This window comes from Phaethon aethereus (genome assembly GCF_964289735.1).
Source record: "Phaethon aethereus genome assembly, chromosome: 3".
Taxonomy (NCBI): Eukaryota; Metazoa; Chordata; class Aves; order Phaethontiformes; family Phaethontidae; genus Phaethon; species Phaethon aethereus.
Window position 1 is genome coordinate 69469519 of NC_138576.1, and position 24936 is coordinate 69494454.

The 24936-nt window shown below is 43.1% G+C and overlaps 1 protein-coding gene across 1 annotated transcript in view; it reads left to right on the forward strand.

Moving 5' to 3' along the window:
* Positions 1-3167: 3167 nt before the first annotated feature.
* The window catches only part of EZR (ezrin), a gene marked incomplete at its 5' end in the record, with an annotated part of 37224 nt that continues 15455 nt past the window's right edge, over positions 3168-24936 (forward strand). Inside the window, 2 exons of the mRNA XM_081998540.1 lie at positions 3168-3179; positions 20792-20875. Coding sequence (XP_081854666.1) covers positions 3168-3179; positions 20792-20875 — 96 coding nt within the window. The remainder of the gene's footprint in view (positions 3180-20791; positions 20876-24936) is intronic.

Below are 24936 nucleotides of genomic sequence, written 5' to 3' on the forward strand. Positions count from 1 at the left end.
CAGGCTCCAAAATTCAATATGCTGACTATCAGGACATCCTCAGGAAAGCCAGAGAACTGAGGGCTTTCATCCCCCCTCTGAAGGAGAGGGGAACTACACTGGTTGTGCTGCATCTCCAAAGGATGAGTAGGCTTCTGTGTAAAAGGAAGGAAGGAGCTGGCATTATATACCTTCCCATCCTTCTGGGGAGGGGGGGGGGAGATGGGGAGAGAAACATAAAGGAAGGAGCTCAGGGGACCCAGCTATAGAAGAGAATTTCATACTATCACAAAGACACCCTGCTACTCCACCTAACCGAGCGTTTAATAAAGCACCGTGCTCTGCAGGTAAGGGGGTTTGAAAGTGCATCTGATCTGAGCAGAAGGCAAAAGCCCAAGAAGGAGGCGAAGAGTCGCTAACGTATGCTCCAAGCTGGCAGTCATTCTGGTTCCTTCCACAGAAGACCATTCTGCTTGTCTAAGCTCAACATGTTCATGGTGGTTGGTTTTGGGTGGAGCAATGTTGAGTAAGCTGGTAGTTATGGATACCAGTGAGGTATCTACCTTTCCCCATGTATTGCAGGTGATTGTGGAAGAATGGCACAAGGTTATGTGCTGTGGCAAACAGGAACCTAAAGATTGTATGTTGCCACACTTAGTGTTAGTCACCTAAATTCCTTTTGCCTCTAGGTCTGTGTGGTTAGGAAGCAATGGTAAGTGTAAAAAAAAAATCAGGGGTTTAAGCTTGGATATATAACTAACATATGGAAACAAATACTTACCTGGCTGATTCAAGACATTGAAGAGCTTAGGATCTATTAAATGAGGCATCACTCCAACATGGAATTGCTCCAACATGGAGCCCCAGGGTGATGGTCTCTGAATCCATGTTGAGCTACAGACAGGAATGGGTTTTGGGAATGGAAATCTCCCAGGATGGAAATGGGCTTCCCATTAGATCTTTGCAATACCATGTTTCTAGGGTATGCAGACAGACACGCTTGTTTTAGCTTTTCTTTTTCCAATCACAGCCAAAATCTGGGGTTTAAGACTAAGGAATGAAAATATCTCATCTCTATCCTTTTCCAACCCCCCAAAAAGTCCACAACCAATTAGGGTTCTGACTGAGAGATGCAAAAGCTGGGTTCTTACAGCACTCCTTTCTTGGATCAGTCATTCCTTGTGCTTGGCAGCCTACCCAAAACACTGTGATAGTCTGGTCTGGTCCATTCCAGTATTGTCCTACTGCATAAGGCATGAAACCCAGCATAAACTTACTGCCTAACAGAAGTGCATAGAAGTCTCCTCACAAATCATATTTTGTTAAATTAACCTGATCCAAGTAAATCCTGGTGGAATTGCTTCAGCTGAAAATGAAGGCCATATCCATTTCCCAAAGATTTTTCATCCCACTGCCTTTTTCTTAGAAGCTGTTCAGCTTAGACTATTTCATCTCACCTGCTGTTGCAAGTTGCCACCCCCATGGCTCCATTCTGATGGTAAAGCCTCCTCTGATCACTGAGGATCATGCAACAGCAAAGGAATAGAATCATGAATTCTCTTAGCCTCCGACTCGGCTCCCCTCCCCTTTCTCCCACAGACCTGACACAGTACCGATTCTTTTATTTTGATGTGGCACTACCAATTGCTGCCTAGGGGACTCTGTGAGGGAAGACACCATTTGGATCTTCTCCAATGCAGGAGCTGTATTATTAGGGCTGTCCTTTTTTCGTTACCATCCCTTGGTACTTCCCAGGCTGTCGCTGCCCTATGTATTTTCCATGTAATGGGTTGTTACTTGCCTTGTTCAGTGCCTCCCTGTTCCCGTCCTGAGTTTGCTTTTTCTGACCAAACAGCTGGATGCTGCCTGAAGTGGGGGTGTCGCAGACAGCAACTTGGGTACAGGCTGCACAATTTCTTTAATCTCACAGCCTAGCCACATGCCATTGCCGGCACAGCAGAAAAGCTGTGTCCTACAGGCCGTTGCCCATGACTATGTAAATACAGTGTGCTATTGCGACCAGCCAAGAGAGGAGATGCAGTGGGAGGCCAGCAGCTCCTACAGAACTGAGGGATACTTTATCTGCATGGGTGCGTTCATGAACGAAGAGGGAGAAGGGACACAGGGCAGAGACACAGACTTTGCTGTCTTTGTATGCCTATAAATTGTTAGGCTACTTGCATGATCTTTTTTGGTCTTGATGAAAGATCAGGGCCAATGGAAGTATACTCTTTGCTTTCGAGTTTCTGAGCTTAAATGGATTTTCAAACTTGTCTCTCTTGCTGCCATTGCTGAAAATGTGCTTCAATACAGAAAGCAAACCTGTGTTTCGTTAAGTAATCGTGTATCTCCCAGCTTTGGACCTCCAGAAACACACCGACTATGACCGACTAGCCCCGAGCGGGAGTGAGGGGCAGCAGGAGACTCGGTGAGCCCACGCACGGCAGCCCTCCCTCAGACTCCTCTCCATCCCCTAAACCGGACACCGTCCCCGAGCCACCCGCCGGCTTGGGAAACGCCAACGCCGCCGCCAGGCCGCACCGGGCGGGGCCCTGCCCGCTGGGTGCCGCTGGGCCCCCGGCGCAGCTGGCGGCGGCAGGTGCGGGCGTGGCGGCAAGGCTCGCCCCGGCGGCCATGTTGCGGTGGGCAGGGCGGCGGGGCTCGGCGCTGGGGGTGAGGGTCTCCCCGCGGGGGCACGAGTAAGAGGCGGCACAAGCAGGCCCCATCCCGCCACGGCTCGGCCGTGCCCGGCGGGTTACCAGGGCGGCGCCACCGCCCCTCCCACCGGCACCTGTTGCCCAACGGTTCGCGGGCGGCCCCGCCCGTGGGGCTGGGGGGCGGATGGAGACTCCAGACCCGGGTCTCCCCCTGCGTCCCGGAGGTATCGAAGCGAGACCGGTGGGGGTGCCTGGCGGCTGGGCGAGGCCGGTCCCGCGCTCGGAAAGCGCCGGGGGGAGCGGCGGGTAATGGCCGGCGGCGGTGAGTCACCGCCGCGGCCCCACCTGCGTACTTAACCGCCGCCGGGCGGCCGGCGCCGCACTCGTGGGCTGTGCTGCCGCCGTGGCCGGGAGCGACTCCTTCCTCCTCCTCCTTAGCCTCCTCCTCCTCACAGGGTGCTCGGCTGAGGCGAGGCAGCCGCTGCATGAGCGTTTGTCCTGGGACTAAGAGAAATACCAGCAGCCCTCAAAATGCCGAAGCCGGTAAGTAGGGAACGGGGGCTTGCGGGGCGCTCCGCGGTGCTGTGCCGGGGCCCGCCCGGCTCTGGCCGTTAGGGACTGCCCCGGCCCGGGCGCCTGTGAAGGGGCGGCCACCTCCCGGTGCCGCGCCGTGGGCTTTTACCGGGGCTGAGCCGGAGTCCCTGCCGCGCTGGCGGCCCGAACTCCCGTGCCGGGAAGGCGCTTCTCGACTGGGACACCCGCAGGGGCTCTGCGCGGCAGGAGGAGGGAGCTGCCGGCACACCCCCCCCCCCCGCCCCCCCCGGTTCACACCGGCTCTCCGGGACCACCTAAGCGGCGACCTGTAGCAGGAGGAGTTACACATGGCGCTGGGGCGAGCGGCCGCTGGCGGGACGGAGGCGACTCGGGGCTGGGCTGGAGGTGCGCCTCGCCTTCTCGCCGCCGCGGGCAGCGGGGAAGGAGCCTCGGGCGCTGTGCCTGAGAGATCAAACGGTGAGTTGCTCCCTCTTCTGCAGTGCGCCCCTGCTAGAAACGTACTGACCTCCCGAGCAACTCCTAAAAGAAGAGTCTTTATCACACTCCCACTTAAAGAGAGATGGCAAAACTGTACTGGCTTCCATTTAGTATTTGCATGGCCTATGTATTTGTCTGCAGGAAACGTGTATGTGTCTGTAAACACAGGAGAAACTCCCCCCCGCCCCCCTTGCTTTGTGAGCTAGAAACTAAATTCCAGGGACTCTTAATGCAGTGCTCCACAGTAGTCTTGCTAACAGTCAGATTCAAAAACCTCTTTCTCTTTTTTTGGTTTGTTTTCCAGTTGAACAAACTTGGCTGTCTTTTTCATACCTCCTTTTTTTCTTGACACGCCCCTCGATTTTCTAGTGGGATTTCTGCTTCTTTTATTTTAAAACCTGATACTATTCTGCCGGTTAGAAACAACAATTCCCTTGAAGTACTAACAGCCTAATGCCAAGCTTTGAGCAAGCGTAGGAGCAGACGCGCTCTTGCACTCTGAAGATCATAATCAGAAGAGATTATTGTTGCTATCTATTTTCAACAGAGGCAATATTTCTTAAAATGAAGTGCAGTGAAGGACTTATGTGAGTATTAGCTACACTCTGTGAAATGGGAGTAAACAAGCTTATCTTTATAGTAATATGCAACTGATGTTTTACCACCATAACATTAAAGTTAATTTCCTCCACCACTACACCCCCCCCCCCCCAAAAAAAAAAAAAGAGTGCTTAGGTTAACATATATTGCCGTTTCAGTAAACCTACAAAAAACCCCGTGCTCAATCCTCTTAAGTCTTCAGTCTCCTTGGGTGTATTTCATCAGTAAGAGGTGACATATTGCTGTATATAAAAATGTATACTGAAAGGACCCTTCTGCAGGTGGGGGAGAAAATACATAATTTACAAAGCATGGATGTAAAAGGTTGTGTGTGAATAATCTCTCTCTGCCTTATTAGCCATTTGCTAATTACAGAGTGCTTTCTTGAAATATCCTGGTCAGAATAATCTGAAATCCTGGTTTAGGACTAAGTCTTACTGGAAGTCATGGATAGGTGTGGAAAAACTCTTTAATCTCTTAAAAAAAAAAAAAAAAATTAGTTGTGTTTATCATTTTACCTGGCATTGCTATGTTCATTCTCCCTCATAGATGGTGATTTTTGTTTGTTTCTTGGCTGACTAGGAAGGACAGTTGTAGTCTAATTATTTGAGACGTGACCTACTGGCTGGGATTTATGGACAAGACTCTGTGTCAATAGTTTGTACAATGTAAGCTCTTTTTTCAGTAGGGCTAAGTGCCACCTTACTGTAAACAGAAAAGAGGAATCTTGTAGAGGTTATTTTAATAAAACATGCTGTTTTGTCTGACTGCTTCAGACTGAGACTGGATTTGGATCCTTTCCAACCCAGCTCATTTGTTCTTAATGCAGCCTAATAGGATTCCTGTCAGTTTGCAGGGAGCAGGGGGGAGAGGATGTAAGGCTGTCACTCCAGCAGCAGAACTGTGCTCAGGACCAATGTGGCAACAGCCTTTGGCATGCGTGAGGAACGATAGCGTGAACTCTTGGGACATGCCGGGAAGCAGTTTTAGTTTCTGATAGGTATTTGACATGGGTACTAAATATTTATTACTTAAGCTTGTTTGCATGTGTCTTGTCTGCATGGCACGAGTAAATATGATGTTGCTTGGCGGACTTCATGCTGCTGGTGGTGAAGTTTGACACACTGGTCATCAGCTGCTTATGAGTAAAGATTAAGATGACGGAAAGCAAAATTTTGGCACCACCCACGCCCCCCAAAACCACTAAGTTAAACCTTTGTATGAAACTTTTGTTTTAACAAAAACTGTGCATGCGTGCAGAAAGCTTGCAGATCATGTTTGGAATTTATTCTTTCACAGTAAACAAATAGTAAGTCCATTAACCCCAGAACATTAGTGATTTTGTATTTTAATTGAGTACCAAAGTGATGTGCTAGAAAGCCAACTGTATTCCAGATTCTGTGGTAACATTTGCTCACAATTAGTTGGATCTGATGCATGTTTACAGTGCTCAAAATAAATTTTAGTAACAATCCAGAAAACAATTTTTAAATAAGTGTATTTGTTAATATAGGCAAGCATTAATTTATAATGTAACACAGACATTCTGCCATGCGTAACAGTTAAAAAGTAACAAGCTCTCTCTGAGGTAAGCTATAAATATGTAACTTCTTGTACCCAGTGCAGTAAGGGTTTAGGGCTAGGAGTTCATCAACAGTTCAGATACTTCCATCTAGGCTGTGCAGGGGTTCATTAAGCTTCACAGGTGGTGAATTATTATGTAAGGAAATGCGAGAGATGTCATCTTGTCCAAGTCTTGCTGTGTAATCTGAAAACAACTGAAATGCTAAATAAACTTACTTGCTCAGCCTCACATCTTTTCGTCGCTGGAGTGTCTGTGTGCTCTCTTTGTTTTTCCTAGATGTGTGTTACTGGCTTATTTCTGTTTGACCCATTGAATCGATGTTTTTTTAGCTGAATTATATCCTTTTACAAAACAAACCGATCTAATAAATTGCAGCTAGAACAGCATGGCTGCAGGCTAATGAACATTACTTACCGAAAGAGAAGGAAACGTGATCTCTTGTCTATAGACCTGTGAATTTGATCTGACCTACCAGCATTCTCTGTTACTTTATTGAAGGTGGATTTTCTTCTTTCCCCTTGGGGGAAAAAATGTAAAGCTTCACAAGAAACAGTCAGCTTTGCAGTAGAGCATTCGATGTAGTGTCACACAAGAACTTTTAATAATTGTGTGCATGCGTATAAAACTGTGTAAAGAGAGGACAGCAGTAAATGCAGTCTAACAGCTTCTGGTACTAAAGAGAAAATAAAAGTGAATAACATCAAGTAGCACCATTTTTTAATACCTTTACTAATGACCTGTGGCCAGAATGCTGAGCATACTAATGAAATCTGCTAATTCCATGCTGTTGAGGGGGAGGTATTATTGATGCAGAGGGCCACCATATAATAGGGATTGAAGGACTGGAGTAATAAGGTCCCATTGCAAGAGTTTATCTTGGAGGGGTGGGGGAAGAAGGTCCTTCACTATATAGGATAGAAGGATATGGATTAATCAGTGTTAATATGACTGTCTTGTCCATGTCATCTGCAATGCATAGGCTTTCTCTAATGGAAAGCATTAATAGAAGGTGCTAGTGAGATCTTTCCTTGAATGTAGGTTGCACTTATCTGTGTCCAGGAGAGACAAACTCAAAGCAGAACCTGGAGAAGCATTTTGGGATGACTAGAGGCAGAAAGCCACTTCACGATAAGAGAGTGGCTGGCTAGCTTAGCCTGGTAGACAAGTTACATTTCATGCAGGTGAAGGAAGAGGTAAGGGGCTTAAATGCCAAAGAGGAGGAACTGCTTTAAGCAGAACTTGTGTTTTAAGAGACTTTTAAACATTAGAGCTGTTAAGTGTGTGTGGTGGGGTTTTTTTTGTTGGTGGTGGTGGGTAGGCTTGGTGGTTTGGGTTTTTTTCCCCCTTGTTGGTCTTATTAGGAGACTATTCCAAGACCTGCCAACCCTTAATATAAGTTTGACAAGGACACAATTTAATGCTGCTGCCTGTAGGAGTAGGGAACTGGAACTGATGACTCAAAAGGTTTTTCACAGCCCTGTGTTGTTAATAATGCCCTGGTGTGTGCTAGGCATTAGGTGGTTAGACAAGTCCTCCATACCTGTTTGATGTTGAATATGCATGCTGTCTTCAAATTCTGTTTTCAGAATTCATGTAAGTCTTCTGCCAAACCTTTAGCTGTCTGTGAACAGATTATGGCATTAAAATTCAACAAGGTTATCATAAGTCAGCCCAAAGAGATACAAGTGTAGTGACGGAAGCTTATTCTAAATACAAATAATAATAATAATTGTTCCCAGATCCCCCCCAATTTATTCTTGACTGTGCATTTTCTAACTATATAGCGGTTTTATCTCCCAGGTTCTTCACAGCAGACTGCTATAACTGGACTGAAATAAAAATATTTTTTTTATATCCTTCAGTGCTCATAATTAATTAAAACACTCTTAGCTTATGGATAGCTATAGATTTAGTCAGGAATAAAAGCTTAGCCTTTCCTTGTAAGCACCAGTTGCAGTACATCAGATAATATGGTGTATGGTGTACTTAGTTGATACTAGGAGGTATATACTCTGGTGCAAAATGGAAATGTAAGGAAGCTTCCATTTGCTGAATGTGAGAACTCCCACTTATAGCTGCAAAAGGAAGGTGGAGGATTCTATTAATAGTAAATTTAGGGAGTAGTTCACAGATTACTGAAATTATAAGAGAATGAGCTCACAATTGCACCAAAAACCTGAATTACTGCATGAGCTGAGTAAGCATTTCTAAGGGCAGTTTTTTCTGGGATGTTAACTGCTGCAGAGAAATCAAGGGTGTTAACTGTTATGTTAGTCACTACTTAAAGAATTTCTTAGCCTTCTTAAAGAGCAGAGGGGGGCAAATAAGCCTTCCTGTTCTCCCTCCCTCCGCCCACACAAATGTCTTCCTCTGTCCATGAAAAAAAAGCCATGATATGTCAGGACTTCTTGAGAGTAAGACTTCTTGATGACCCCTGAAGATTCCTGCATCAGTGTCATTCTTGTTTGGCACTCCATGCCCAAAGAGCTTTATGGGCACTGTAAATCCCATAATCACTCAATTGACCTTGAAGGAAGGCAATGCTGCCTAAGATCACTGAACCACACTGCACACTGTGTTAAGTAATGTATTTTAGCTGCATTGTGTGCTTGCTTTGAAGCCTGGTTGCAGCATTAGGTAACATTTAGCCTATGAGCTGAGAAGTGCAGCTCTTTGCAGAAGCAACTAAAGTCCCTGGCTTTCACTGAGCAGTGTACAGGATCTTTTCCCCCTAGGAAAGGGAGAAAATAGTTGCTATGTGAGCCTGGAAAGAAGGCTTAGCTCAGTTTCACAGCTAACCATATCGCCTCCATATTGCTCAATTGTTCAGATTTTGTTTCTCTTTCTAGTTCCTACTTAATAGTGAGGAAAAATCACCTGCCGCCTCTGCATCTGCTCTCATCTTTGAGAGCGCATGAGTAGCAGCCATGTGCTCGGCTGGGACTGATGAGCACTTGGTACTATCAGCTGTCAACTAAAATAGAAGTCTAAAAATTAACATGCAGGCTCATCTTCTAATTGAGTGAGCAAGAGAAACTGTTGCTTGATGACCAAAGACTTGTATTTGGCTGCCTGTTGTGTAGGCTCAGTGGAAGAGGTGCTGGCACCCCTACACAAGGTCTGTAGCCTTCTGCTAGTTTTGAGAAGGGAGTACGGAATTGCCCTGTTTGAGAGAGAGTTATTGTGCACTTGCTTCTCCCTCCCACTTTCAGGAGCAAGGGCTCTAGCAATTGTGTAAAACTTAAGGCATCACTACCACCATCTCCTCCTCTTGATTTTTGCATGAAAATGTCCATGTTTTTGGTGGTGGTTCTAACCTCAGTGCGGAGTGCATGTGAGAGAGGCTCCTCTGGGCATGCGAGTGGATGGACATCCAGTTGATGAATCTTGAGGAGGATTTTGAAATGGGTCCAGAGCTTCTCAGATCTGCCAGGAGACCATCGTTCTGCAGACGCATAGAGGAGTTCTATGAGCTGCCTGCTACCTGAAGAAGTAGAGATTAAAGAATCTCAATTTGTACCAGGGTGCCTGAATTTAACCTGTGTAGCCCGGTAGAGGACTTCAGAGTCTGTACTGTACGGTAGGATCTGGGCTTCAGAGTTCTTTGTGGGAGCTAAAGTTATTCTTTAACACCTAGCTGAATACGCTTTAATCATGAAAGCTTAGCTTGCTTAACTTTTTGTCTTTGTAGAGATAAGTGATTGTAGAAAGTTCTTGGTGCACAAAGTATGTGGTGTGAATTGGTGAGTGGATTTGCATAATAGGTATTTTGCGATCTCTGTGTGGGAGAGAGTAGCTTTCCCCTTTAAAAACCAATACGGCTGTGCAGACAAACTTTTGAAAGTTACTTTTTCTGCCCCCACTGTGCTCTGGATATGCTTTGGGAATCACTGGTGCATATTTGTTTGCCATCATGCTTCCACAGTCAAGGGCCTGTGAAGAATATGAAACTGAGAAGCTCTCAAGCTGTTTTAGGGATCAGGAAGGGGCATTTTGCCGATCCGTCCAATCACTTTTCCTGTACAATCTCTAACTTCTCAAGAGCAATCTCTTTGTGCTTAGGTGACATTTCAGGACTTGTAATGACCTATCTTTATCTGGGAGCAAATAGTACCTGTTGCATACTGTTTGAAGTACGTTGTTAGGCAGTGTGAGCATTGTAGTGTATTGGACGTAGATCAGGTTATCAAGCTATCGGAGGTGATCACATCATATAATCCTACTCATAAATTTCACAAATGCCATGTGATATGTTCCACCAAAGTCCATGAGATAAAATGAAAGAGCCGGATTATGGAACAGGTAAAACAGAAGGGTGAGGTATCAAATCAATAAATCCTTCTTTGACAAATGGATTCATAACTACAATGCAGAATGAACATACATCATTACCGGGCCTTATGTGACTTGTTACATTGGTATTCATCCTTAAGTAAATGCAGTCCATGTTCCTTCTGCTCTTTGACTTCTATAAGAACATGTCTGGTCTTGCCAGGTCAAGCAGAAAGCCCCTGTAGCCTGAGAGTATGTCTCTGACGTTGGCCAGAAGCTGATGCTTGAAGAAGAGTATTTCAAAGATAAGCACCATCGCTTTCCTCTGAGCTGTTGAGGTACTGGAGGCTGAAAGTTCCTATATAATGAGTTACTAAATGGATTTCTGTGAACTTGTCCAGTCTCCCCTTGAAACCACCCCAGCATCCACAGTATGCTTTAACAAAGGCTGTTCTAGATAACCTTCATGTTGTTTGGAAAGTTATCTACAAAACGCCTTGCTACAGCATTATTTGAAAACCTTTTTCTTATTCTGAGTGTTGATGTCCCGTAGTTATTATATTGGTAGAGCACTGAAAATGTGGTCCTTGTCCACCCTGTTCATATAAATAATAAACTCATGAATTTACATGCTCTTATGTCCTAGCCTCAGTTAACTTTCTTCCAAACTGAGAAGTCCTAACCAGCTTACTTGATCTTTGCATGGAAATTATTCCATGCCTTTAAAACATCCTCGAGCTTCTTCCAGTTCACATCTGATGAAAAATACTGCTTTGCTTCCTGTAGTGTCTCCATTTGGGAAGAGCACAGTTGTTGAGAACATTACTCCAACATTTGGTTCTTGGTCCCCTTAAACTCTCAGGGCATAATCCTAGGAGAGTGTAGGTCACAGACTCTCCTTGTGTTCACACAGCCCAAGATGCTCCAATGTAATGTGCCAGTCTTCCACCTCAGAAGAACAATCATTGTACCTTGTGCTAGTGCTGTTCATACAGGATCTGTTGAAAGTGGTGAGAGCTGTGTGCTGACAGGTTGTGTTGTTGCCTGGTCTCCAGGTGAGCAGCTGTCAGGCGTCTGACTCTTCGGAATGGCTCTGTGTTTTTCCATGCATACTGTTCTCTAGAACCCGTGCCTCTGCATAAGCATTGAATAAAAGGCAGCAGTGTTGGTGCTCAGATTCAGGGGAAGCTCTGAGGCTATTGTAGCTTTTATTTAGATTATTCACGTCTTCAGACCCTGCCCCTGTTTGTTGTGACTTGGTACCGTGAAGTTCAGCTTTTGCATAAAGTATTGTGTGCTTGTTACTTCCAAATGAAAAAGCCAAGCAGAGGTATGAGAACCCAGATATTATGTTCTGGGTCAAGACTATAAGATACTCAGTTATTTTTTATTTTCCTTCATGGGGATTGCAGAAGGACCATATTACTTTATGTAGCTGACCCATATAAATATTGGAGATGTTAAAGTGTTTAAAAGACTCTGAAATTATAATTAAATTTGAGATCTTAAACCTCTATATTGTCTGCACTTGGCCCCATGCTGACGTTTTTGATGGAAGAACACAAAGGATAGTCTGATTCGTTCTGGACTCCGAGTGACTTCTTGAGATAAAGCTTAGTTGAGGATTGGTTGTGGGGCTTTCTTTAAACTTCACGTGTAAAGCCTTAGTCTTGCAACTTCATTATGTTTAATTAGATGCAACAGCAGTGTAGGAAGGAGTTTGATCTAGTAGCCTGCAGCTTCCCTCTGTACTTATCCTTTAGGTACAAAGGACCTATTGTTGCTGCAGTCTGTGTTCCTAAACCCATCCCAACTCCGACTGAGGGCAAACGGCTCATCCAAGCAGTGGTGCTGAGCCAAGCCTGCTGTCACTGGCTCTGTGTTTCTTCTTTAAAGAACAGACTGCTGCTTGTGCACAGATATTCCGACAATGCTAATAGAGTATTATACAGCATCAGAGAGTTTAAAGTGAATGTTAATGTATTTTAACAGAACGCCATAAACCCTCCTGCCATTTCCTAGCCTTGTCTGTGTTAGGAGTAAACCATTCCTACAACCCTCAGAGAAAGTAAGAGCAAATGTTTTGCATGAAAAACGTCTGGGCTTCCTGAGTATACAGGGCTTTAAGGGCAATATTTTGGGGCCTTTCAGGCTTAAACTACATTGCTTTATGTCTTGTCAGAAAGTAGGGCTATCCTAGGTAATTTTAGATTTTAAAAAAACCTGAATTTTAAAATCTTTAGAAGGTCTCTGTCTCTCAGCTTTTCAACTTCTCCCTAACTGGGACAGAATGCTGCAGTTTGCTTGTTAGGGAAAAGTTGGGGGAAACTTTGTTGGCAGAGGAAGATTTTTCTCTGGGGAGAGTACTTGCTTGGTTTTATGATTTCACTGGGCAGCTACAGTGAACTGTACAGAGCTGACCGGATGTGGAGAACCCTGCAAGTTGGCTGAGGCCTAGGCATTTGGGAACCAGGGCTGTCAGAGATGCAGGGTCATGTGTGCTTGCCACACCTGCATGAAATCTTCATGATCTTCTGGCATGCAGAGCGTTATTGCTTGGCCTAAGATAAAGAACTAAATTACAGCCATGGATGCTGCTCAGCTTTTCATGCAAATGCATGCTATGCAGTTATTATATGCTGACAGCAGATACATCCAGCTTTGGTTAAGGAAACTGAGACAGGCATGTAATTTGGTATGGCAACTTTTTCTGCACAAATAAACTAAAAAAAAGTTTGAATTTATGTTCTAGGATTATCTTCATGTTTAGTTATAAGGAAGGCTTCATGTTATCTCACAAAGAGTCAAGTGACCTGCCTGCAAAACCAAATTCAATGAGTTGGCTTTCTTGTGATCTGGTTGTGTTAGCTGGTGGGGAGGGGGAAACTTGTTCTGAAAATTCAACCTGCTTTGCTAAAACTGGAATTTCTGGATGATTCTCCAGATCTGGATATTCAAGGTTTTCCTGCCCTCATGAGCTCCCCCCTCCCACCCCTTCCTAAAGAGTCCCTAGCTTTCACATTTCACTTCAAAATTATTCCTGGCTTCCCCCTCAAAGTCCTTTTTCTCTCTTCAGAAAAACTTCCAGAGAAGTTTTTATAAAGGTTTTTCATCTTACATGAGAGCAGCAAATACCTGGGCTCCTATTGCCTGGAGTATACTTGAGAAATTTCGGTTAAGTACAGCTGATACAGGTATTGCTCCCTAAATAGTGAGGATTACTACCAAAAAAAATATGATTGTACAAGCTGTTGCATTAAAGCTGACTGGTAGTTAAGGCCAACAACCGTGCTGGACAATTCTAAAGTAACTATACATTATATACAACTATACAAAATATACAACTATATTTACCCTTGGTGGTATTTCCCCCTCTCATGGGAAGGTGAGCAAGGTTTTAAGGAACAAAGACCAGCCTATTCAACTCTAATGTTACCTGTTGCAAATGCAGCAGTACCTAACTCTGCTTCATAGACTCAGAGGAATTCCAGTGGAACGTGACTTAATGTTCCCATTTATTTGCAATGAGGAAGCAATGTTTAGCACAATGAGATTTGGAATGGAACGTGTCCTTCAGTTCGCAGTTGGGTCTTTTTGATTTAACACGGTATGCTGAGAAACTGGGTCGGTTAAATCAATGCAATGAGCTTGCCTTGCTCAGTCAAGTGGATGCCAATAAGGCCATCCCCCTATTCATGTTTTGTGAACTGATGAGGCTGTTTTCTCCATTGTTAGCAAAATGTGTGCTCTGTGGCGTGGAAGGGAACTCTGGGGACTATTTTGCTGTGCTGCCACTGCCCTCTCTGAAATGCTGCGTGTTGGGCAGGTAGTGCAGAAAGGATTCTGGCATGGGAGCAGGGGAGGAGTGTGTGGATCATACTGAAAGGTTTTCTTCAGTGTTGTGCTGTACATGTTTCCCACTCTCATAGGAATCAGATTCTCCTTCCCGCAAAAGAAAAATTGCAGGTTTGTTATTTGCTTTCTCACTTTAGCTTCTTTGAGACCCTTTAAATCATAAAAATGTAGCACTGGGGAGGACTGCATGGAACTGATTATATAGTATCCTGATATCTTACCACTCCAGCAATTATTGTTTCTTTTCCTGTCACCCAACCTGCAAAGTAAGAGGGCTTTTTGGTGTTTTTCTCCTTGTGGGTTTAAAGGTTACTGTCTTCTCTAGAAACACTTCATGTTTCAGGCAACTCCCATTTGGAAGAGATCAGTGCCATGCTAAAAAATCAACTCCAGTTTGAAACAAAAAAACCCAACCAAACAAAAAAAACCCACAAAAAATGCAGCCGACCCAGAAACACACGACCTTCAGATTAGTGCAGATTTTCCTTGATTAAGTTGCTCCCTTCCAAAAGGAGCATTCAAATTTGGGTGACGGCATTCCAACTGGCAAGTCACCAGGCAAGCAGAACAGAATAGTCGCTTCTGTAATGCTTCCGGTGACAAATACACTGAAGAATGTAATTTTTCCTTCTATGCAATACCATTGCACCAGGAAATGTGGTGTTTTTCTCGGGATTATAATAGACCACATCCTTGTCTACAGTCCTGCTGTAGCCCATTGTTTGCAAGCCTGTAATTTGTTCACCTCTTCTTCTGACTCTTGTCCATTCTCACCTCTGCGAGTGTAATACCTGTAACTATTTCTCAGACCTACCAAGATCTTTGAATTCCAGCCCTGCCCTCCTAAAGAGTGTCATCTTGGTTCTTGACTAGGTGCTGTTTATGAACTTGTAAGTGCACTCTGTCTACTAGGGACCATGAGAATACTTTGTTTTCTTACTCCTTCCACCCCACCACACTCACATGCCCCTTCCAAGACCTTGGCCTGCCATGAAAAGGTCAGAATACGTGTCCCTACAGTAATAGTAGATGAAGGTGCTGAGTCCAACTGAGAGGGAAGTTGTGCTTTGGCAATTCTGCACCATCAAATAGAGCTGATAATTTGCTTGATATTCATGACATTGCCTCCTACTTTAACAGAAGCTATGGAGAATTTAGGTGCACAACTGCTCATTCAGTGGTAGTTTCACATGGTGCAGTTCTGTTGTATACCTAGTCTATGTCATATGGGACCACATCAAATATGTAACTAGATGAGGTTTGATCTATCAGGCAGGTTATTCTGTCAGAGAAGCAACAGAACTGGCTCTAAGTGCTGTGTTCTTGACGTGTTGGTGTTTGTAATTGCTAAAGAATAATGTAATAAATTGAACTAATATCTCTCCAGTTGCTTGGGTTATTTGTGCTACTTACCCTCCCAGAGTTGTCCCTTCCTCTCTGCAGCCTTTGAACCATTAGCTGTTGCCTTAAGTAATTTGTGGGGGACAGAGAAATGCAGATGCTGAAGTGTTAACAGATAATCTCTGAGTTCTGGAGCCTCTAGGATTTTTTCAATCAATTTTTAATCAAAGTTGAAAATTGTCCCAACAGTTTCCAGGAGCTGGGACTAAGATTACTCCATCAGTTATATCTTTATTGTTGGAACCAACAAACACTAATGCACGGAAGGTGGAAGACTGAGCAGCTTTAGTGCCCAGTAGCTGGTGCTGCTATGTGAAATTGCTTTTCCTATTACCAGATACCTTATCACTACACACATCTATGAGCAGGTCTGGTTGCCAAGTTGAAATGATATTACGTTGTCCATGCAGATACATTGCAACTCAGAGCAAAAAGCTTGCCTTATTCATTACAGGTACAATAGTAGTTATTGCTTGTGTGGCAGGAGAGTAGACCTGCAGAAGAGAGGATGCAAGCTTAATACTACTGCTTTCTTAACAGTGTTCTTAATACTACTGTTTTCTCTTATTTGTTGTTAAGACTGCCGTATTCCTTCAGCATAAGCATGTCTGTGTGCTATATGGCCAGTTTGCATATGTGCAGGAAACCTTAACAGGCCTGCATGCTGTTTTTTCACAGTATGTGCTGTGCAGGTGCAGCACTTCAAAACCCCTTATCCCCTCTGCGCTATGCAGTTGATCTGCTTACATGTACTAGATATTTGCCTGGGATTTCCAGTCATCCAGTGACTGAAGAAAGAAGGCATGCCTGTCTGGGTTTCTCCACTATGATTCTAATTGCCACCACTTGGAAAGATACTTCACTAGCATTTGCGCGTGTAAGCCTGCTATTTAAAAGACTCTGGTGTTTATCCCTCCTTGGAAAGAGGAAGAAAACATTCCTGAGTATGGTCTGAGGCATTTAGGTCTGTATAATGATATGAACATGTTAAATACTGGTTTGTCTTGTGTATATGGGTAAAAGTCAGTATTTACTGCCCCTTATCTTATGTATTCACTGGAAATAAATTGTATGGTATTTTAAATGACTTGCACAACTTCATGGTTTCACTGAAATATTTTATTATGCAAGTGAACTTAAGGGGTATTGAATTTCATGCATCGGGATGCGAGCTATCCATGATGGCTTAGTGTGTGAGGGCTGTGGGATTTTTTCCTGTTCTGCCTTCCTTGTCCCCTTCAGAGTAGGATGTTTTGTAGTGGAGCTACAATATCAGGAGCAGGATGGTTAACTTCAAAGATACCGTGTTGCTTGCAACCAGAGACAGGTTCTGGATAAACAGGCTGCAGCTCAAGAGTCAGACTAGGGAAAAAAAAAAAAGACTACTTTGTGCATGCAGTGTCCAACACACCTGGAAACTGCATTTGTGAGAGGAAGGGATTGAAAAGGCAATGTCATCTTGGGTTCCTATCTAGGTCTTGGATCTCACACAGAGAAAATGTTGCCACAGCTGGATGGCAATGTATTGCCTCCTTAAGAGACAATGTTTTCTGAATGTTGTTCAAGTGGCATTTTAATTTTTGAAATTGGGTACTGTATGGTGCACAGTCTCTGAAAGGCTGCAGTGTCCCATAGATTGATCTACTGACTTAGTGTTAGAAGAGATGTCTTAAGAAAAAAAGAGAAAAAAGAACAAATGCATGACTTCAGGGCATTGCTAAAGCAAGGAAGATCTTCCTTGCTTTCTACATTCTAACAACTGTAACTTCTAGTACAAGAGCTTTCCATAGGACTAGACTATTTAAACTGTATTCTGAAGTTCTCTCTAGTTCTATCTTTCATCTTACTTCCACTCTCTTGTCCCAGTTGGAAATGGAGGTAACGTTACAGTCTACCCTGAACAGTCTGAAGTCATGGAATTAGTGTTCAGTCATTTAGTGTAGTAAGTCCTTTGGTTTCTGTTGTATCTTACGATTCATGGAGCTTTTTTTCCCTTTAATGCAAATGGCATTGTCTTTTTCAGTTGCATGTTTTTTTCCACTCTGGATCAAATTTCTTAGCAATTTTATGCATCCTAAGACAGGGGAAGAAATGTTTTTGTACACATAAGCAAACCTTCTAAGGCCCTATTTGTCATTCATTTTAAGTATGTTAGTCTTGGAGATAAATGTGTAATCATAAAGTGTTACAGCATTGGCCTATTGAGAAGGAAGTTCCATCTTACTGTGTAGGATTTTTAGCATGCTATGTGTATTTAAAAACCTTTATTTCATGTATAACAGCCCTGTGTTCTGAAACAATTAAAAACTGCTTGCTTTTTGTTTATGGCTTCAATTTTGTCTTGGGGTACAGCCAGGATTTGGTAGGGGTCTTACAAATGACCTGCCTTGCCTACACAGGGTGAGCAGGACTTCACTTGTGAAAGTTGTCTTAACTGTCTTGCTTTTTGTTGCTGATAGAAATTAGTCTGAGTTGTTCTCTCTTCCTCCCCAACAATATATAATCCTTTGATTAGCACCTTGGGTTTTGATTTAATTGTCTTGGTGCCATGGGGAATTTCATGTGGTCAGAGCTGAATGCCAAACTGATGGTCTCTCAGCCTAACAGACATGGAGGTTTCTTCAGATTGTCTAAGCCACGGTTTCAGGTGGGTTAAGCTCTGTTTGCCTGCTTCACTATCGGCTTCTCTGTGGCTAAAAGCTTGTGTGGAGTGGTTGTATGACATCCAGTTAGAAACACTGTTAAAACCATTATGTTCTTCTTGAAATCAAGGCTGAGGTTTGGAGATGAGAAGCAAGAGGACGTAATATGGCAGGAAGGAGGCTGGGAGGCTTTTCCCAGGGAGTCCTCAGCTCATTGAAGTGACAACTGCTTGAGGCTCTGTCTCTTCTTGCTCTGCCTGTCATGTGGCTAGCAGCTTGTCTGAGGGGACACCAGGGAGTTCCTCTTTATCCTGCTGGTTGTTCAGCCCTTTAAGAACACAGAAATTAACCTTTACCACACACCCAAGTGTCCTTGAAAGCTTTTTGGATAACCAGGTAGTCATGTTCCTGCATGGCTTTAAATGATTGAAGTGGAAAGCAGATGACTTCAATTTTTGGTCTTAATTCTCAAATAATTCTTAAAAGATGTAGCAGGTAGATGGCTTTATCACTAAATAGCTGGCTATGTAGCTGATCCTTTAGGAAGGGGACTGTATCCAAAAGAGTCTTTAAGGGTTGGAGTAATACAGGGTATTCCCCTAAACTAGGGAGTTTACCCTTTTTCACCAGCAAATAATCACTAAGGAGAGAGAGTAAAAGACAAGTGTACTGGTACTGACTGGAATTCTGTGCTCAGCCAACTTCCTGCAGGTTTTCTGGTAAGGAGTGGGAAGCACATCCTTTCAACTTCTTTAGCTTGTAAATTGATACTTATTTTACACCCACTGTGGTGTTTCAGCCAGAAATACAAATAACTTGCACAATACGAAACTGTGGATTACGAGCATATGTTTTCTTGAAGTGGGCAGAAAGGATTAGAATATGATTAGGGATTTGTTGTCAAGAGGGATTAAGCAACAGGAGCTTTTTAAGGTCGCATCTTTGAATTGCAGTCTGGCTGTTCCTGAGAATTTGGTATCTGAACTTCCCCTCCCTTCCTACACCGAAAACACTGTTTGGGAAACCTTTGGTTCTTAAGGCACAGGAAGAAAGCCTTAAGCACATTTCCATGCTCCATTACGGATCCCAAACGCTACAGCTAGGAAAAGGAGCTCTCAGAAAACCTTTCCCGCTTGTTCTTTCTTGTTGCTTTTAGAGGAATTTTTTTTAAAAATCCAATTTAAAGGACATTGCTTTATAAATGCAGCTTGAAAGTGACAAGGCACCTAAGCAGTCATTTCTCTTGTTCAGTTCTGAGGTTCCATGACTTGGAAACTGCCTTCAGTCATCTTTCTATAGGAGGGTCCTCTGTCATCTGGGAGAGAGTGGGAAAAAGAAACATCTCTGTAAGGGTTAAAAGACACTTGATGCCTTCATGTCTTGCTAAAAAAGAATGCAAAATTTTCTAATGTATTTGACAAAACTAGCTCAGGCAACTTTTTTTTTCACAGTTCTGTGTTAACTGTAGCATTGTTTTACCTGACATTTATCCTAGATTTTAAATATACATAATTAAGTGGCTGGAAACTGCTGCAGTGTCAATGTTTTGTAGTGAGTGATTCTATTCCTCTTCTGCCCCTTCCTTTCATTTCTTCAAATGTGTACCTCTGTGTGTACCAGTGCTGCAGCTGTAGCAGGCTCTCCTGGTCTGTTAGCTCTGTCTGTGATGCGACAGTTATAAAATATTGGGAAAATGTCATGAAATTTTATCTGTGTGTAGCTTGCCTGTTGTCAGGCCTTGTATTTACATGTCCATTTTTTCTTCTCTTTTCTTTAAAATACCAAGCTACGAATCTAACTTGTTAGTAGAACTATACTACACAATCATCCATGTCTGGTTTGTTTGTTGTTTTTTTAATTTGCTTTGGGGTGGTTGTTTTTTTGAGACCTAGTATAATATGGCTAGTAATAGACTGTCCTGTAGTCAGAACAGTTGGAGATAATCCTTTCCTGATTTGCCATTTAGCTAGTCCTTATGCTGTTCCCTGCAAGCTTGGTCGCTGCTTTTGTTTCCAAATTAACTGCTAATAGACTTTTTCAAGTCACTAAACACTCTTGCCTTCTGCATACAATAGTAACCTCTGTCTTGCAGTCTACTTCTACCATTGCAGTAAATCTGGTTATGCTGTTTCTTCACTAACAGCCATAGCTTAGTGAACTCTTGCCCTGTAGTATCATTTGGTACCCATAACTGCTGTTTTTATGTGCTGAGTAGATTTTTATGAGGGGATGAATGAATGTTTTATCAGGTTAATGCTGATTGCTTTGTAAGAATAATCTGCAGCCTTTTGCCTTTAAAACCTCAGATTAATCCAGCTCTAATATAAATGGAAGTTAAATTATAAGTCTTAAATTTAATTTAGTCATTAGGGCTTTTTGTAATCCAAGGGATGGCCTGCAGGCAGCTGTGCCACACAGTCACAGGAGCCCTTATTCCAAGGGGGTTTAGACCTGGAAACAGTCAACTCTAAAATGCCCTCTTGGAAACAGTCAACTCTAAAATGCCCTCTTGTTTAACTAGAACCTCAATCCAATCCCATGTTGAGTAAGAAAACCTGTAGAGCAATCTGGATAAGACAGTGAAGTCAGTGCCCCAATTAAATTTGCTGGTGTGATAACACAAATCTAATTGGGGCTTAAGTGTGTATATTTTAGAGGTTACAGTAGTGCATCAAAGCATGGAGACTGTATTGTACACAAAGTACTATGTTAATGCTGAGAAATAGCTTTCACTACATCTTAAACAATACTTTTGTTTTTCTCCTTAGATCAACGTTCGAGTTGTTACTATGGACGCAGAGCTGGAGTTTGCCATCCAGCCAAACACTACAGGCAAACAGTTGTTTGACCAGGTCAGTGAAGGGTTGGTATGGGCTCTTACTGCTTAAGCTTGGAGTACATTTCAGACTATAGTGTTTTCTTAAGACTGGATTCCAAACCTATCTTTCTTTTTTCCCTCTACCTCCGAATCAAAGGGCAGTGGTCTGGACTAAGATCTCTAAATTCCATTGCAGTAAAAGAAATAAGCAAAAATCCTTGCAGGTATGTTACGTTCCAGTGAAACCTGTCTTCCTAGCATTGCTGGGTGATGAAGTGTCATAAGGGATTTAAAATGTCTAGACAGCGTATGTAGTGTGTAAAAATGCACCTCTTACTTTGAAATACAGCTTAGCTCTTACTTATTTCTTAAATTCTAAAGTTGAAATGTTGTCTCTGTGCATAAAGCTCTTTAGAATCAGGTCTTCAGATGACTGATGAAGATGATGTATGCATAGCTGCATTCATATAGGAGCTGAGTTGGAGGTAGCCACTTGCCACATGTGGAAAACCACAGGAGTTTGTGATCTCCATGCAGCAACTATAGCAATATGCCTTGTACAAAGTCCCTGTGCAGCAGTATGGAGCAGAGACTTGTCCAGCCTGCCTCCAGGGGTTCCCAGGGAAGTGGAGGGCATGAATAGCTGTCGTGGTTTAACCCCAGCCGGCAACTAAGCCCCACGCAGCCGCTCGCTCACTCCCCCACAGTGGGATGGGGGAGAGACTCAGAAGAGTAAAAGTGAGAAAATTTGTGGGTTGAGATAAAGACAGTTTAATAGGTAAAGCAAAAGCTGCGCATGCAAGCAAAGCAAAACAAGGAATTCATTCACCACTTCCTATCGGCAGGCAGGTGTTCAGCCATCTCCAGGAAAGCAGGGCTCCATCACGCATAACAGTTACTTGGGAAGACAAAACACCATCACTCTGAACATCTCCCACTTCTTCCCCCAGCTTTATATGCTGAGCATGACATCATATGGTATGGAATATCCCTTTGGTCAGTTGGAATCAGCTGTCCCAGCTGTGTCCCCTCCCAACTTCTTGTGCACCCCCAGCCTACTCACTGGTGGGGTGGGAAGCAGAAAAAACCTTGACTCTAAGTACTGTTCAGTGATAACAAAAACATCCCTGTGTTATCAACGCTGTTTCCAGCACAAATCCATAACACAGCCCCATACTAGTTACTATAAAGAAAATTAACTCTATCCCAGACAAAACCAGCACAGTAGACAAGACTCTCCTCCCTTAGTGTTATTCTTCCTGCTATTACATTAACAATACACAGGTTTGGAGATGGACATATAAAGGTCAGATAAAGACAACTAAAATAAACAAAGAGCACTTTCTAAAACCTTGTAATTCTTTTCTAAACTGAAGCAAGACCTAGATTGCAGCAGGAAAAATGAACTTGTTATTTTGTAATTTCAAAAATAATTAGAAAAAAAAAAGAGCTTGCTTCTAGATATTCCTGCTGGAACCCTGAAAACTAAGAATTTATGTATGCAGGCTTCAGTTACACGTATTCAGCTGTTTATGAAGCGTTACAGCAACTCCTTTGCATTTCTCCCCTTGTCGCCTGCTAGCCTTTGATAGCCCAGGGTGGCTGAGCTTTAACTCAAGTAGACAGATCTGGCTAAACAGTGTTCGTTCCTGCTAAGTTTTTGTTGGTACAGTTTCTCATTTCAGTGAGTTAGCTAGAGCTTGCTATGCCTTGTGGCAATTGTGCAGATTTCCAGTGAGAACTACTTTGTAAACAAACAAACAAAAACATTTAGTGTGTTCTTGGAGGGAGTGAAAGGAGGAAACCAAATTACAATCACTGCAGAACTCCAGAATACAAAATAGAGTACTACAAATTATGTTTATCATTAAATCTAACTTAATTCCTTTTGATTATTACCGATGTGGGTTAAACATTGAGTATTCATTGATTGGAAATTTGGTGAAGCGCATATGAAATGGCTGCATTTTTATGGAACCAGCATTTGGAGTTTGACCTTCCATTCGCTACTGACCACCCTCGCATCAGGGTAATTTCCTGCCCCAGCCCTTCCCATGTTAACCCAAAACGGAGAACTCTGGTTTCATCTCTGAGGGCACAAAAATCCAGATGACTAAAAGCCAAGTTTTTAAAAGCAGTGCTTTAGATCAGACAATGTAAGTATGTCCTATGTTCCTGATGACAGGGATTCAACAAGGACCTTTTTTCTCCCCCAGATATATTCACTAATGTTTACATGTGTTAAGAGTCAGGTTCATCTCTCTGGCAGAAGAGGAACTATTTTCTTGACCTCCAGCTGAGAGGCACAAAATCCTGAGAACATGGAAAAAGGCGGGATGCTTCAGATCCAAGATACTTCCAGCTTGCTGTCTAGGTAGTTCTGGACTTCTGAAGATTCTGCTTGTTGCAACATGTATTGCACTATTGGGATAGACTATCGCCTCGTGAAGACTTGCTTCTTGCATCCTATGGCTTGGGTTTAAAAACCTGTGATTGGAAATTCTTATCCCTAGTCCATACCTTTTTGGGGTGCACTTCTGCATGTCAACAGAAGACTAAAGTTGAAGCGTGCAGCATAAAACTGGGGAAGGTGAAGACTGTTTAGCTGCAACTGTTGTGACATCCTCTCTTCACTTCTGCTGTGCAAGCCTTTTACTGGGCCCTTATCTCAGATGAAGTTTACACTCAGATAAAGCCTATGGAGGCAACAGGTTTTTGAAGGTATGGGGAGTGGCCCAACTTGAGCCACAGAACCACTGTGGGGGGAAAAGGGCATTGAAGAAGCAAGCTTTTTTTAAAAACCACAGGATGATTTGTTGGCCTGCTGTCAGCTAGCAAAACTACTCTGGCGGCGTCCTTGTGCTTTAAGCTTTGCTAGCATAAGCATATCCTGCATGTAAGTTGGATTATAACACCTTTTTGTAGAAAGGAGAAACTAGTGGAAACCTGTGAATACTCAGTTCAGCTCTGCTCGAGCCAGACCTGTGCAGAGTTTACACTGCAATGGTCTGAAGTGCCCTGAAAAGCAGCACAGTGGGCTCTCCAGCTGGCTGGAGTACCTCCCCACGGCAGTCAGGTGCATTCTGGCCAGAAGGAAAAGAAATTCAAATGGACGACAGCGTGCCACTGGCAGTTTCTGGGAGTGAATGCATTTCTGGGTAGAATGGGCAGACTTAAGATTTCCGGCTTCGTGCATTTGAGGTGGGGGGTGTGTCTCCCATCTTGAATATAATGCCTTGGTTCTTAGTTCTTCCTTGCTCTGATATGGAGGAAGTTTACAAACCATTTTGCAGAATACAGGATAAAACATTCATGTCTTTGTTCTTCATATTGGAACTCAAATGGTCAAATTGTGAAGTTTAGCTTAATACTTTCTCCTTCCTTGCCTTTAGGTTTTGGGAAGAACTTGAGGGGTCATAACTTCTGCAAGATTCTGCAATCTAACTTGATTTATAGAATAAGTGTACTTTTTCTCTTGTAAGAGACATTCAGAGATAATGACCTGATAACTGCTTGATTTGTGCAAGTTCTTACTTTAACAAAATTGCAACACTTTTTTTGTGCAACAGGAAGTAACGCACTCAACATACCCCTGTGCTTTCCTGCTAGATTGAGTAAAGCCCAGTTCTGACCCTTCTAAAAATATGTCTAGCTGTCAAACTTGTCTGTTCTGTAGTGAAACAAGCCGCTTTGGGGGAGGAGGGAAAAGGGATTTTAGTCAAGTAAAGGCTGAAGAATTTTCAGACCCCAGCTCTTTTTTAAAAAAAAGCTGTTGGGTAGGGAGTGGTTTTGTTTGTTGGGTTGGTTGTTTGGTGGTTTTTTTAAACATAAACTCTAGTTATAACTAGTTACTTATGGCCCTGCTGAAGTGGAATATATAAACTGTAGCCTACTGAATATAATGTCTAGCTATGAAGCTGTCCCATTTCCTCAACTAGTAGGCACTGACATCTTTATTCTTAAAAATTGTATTTGCTTACTCACGTTTTCCATATTACTAAGCAATTTTCTTGGTCCGCTTATATCACTAAACTTTATAGATTGCCTGTTACTCAACAGTGTCACACAAACAGTAATTCTCAGATGATGCATTTT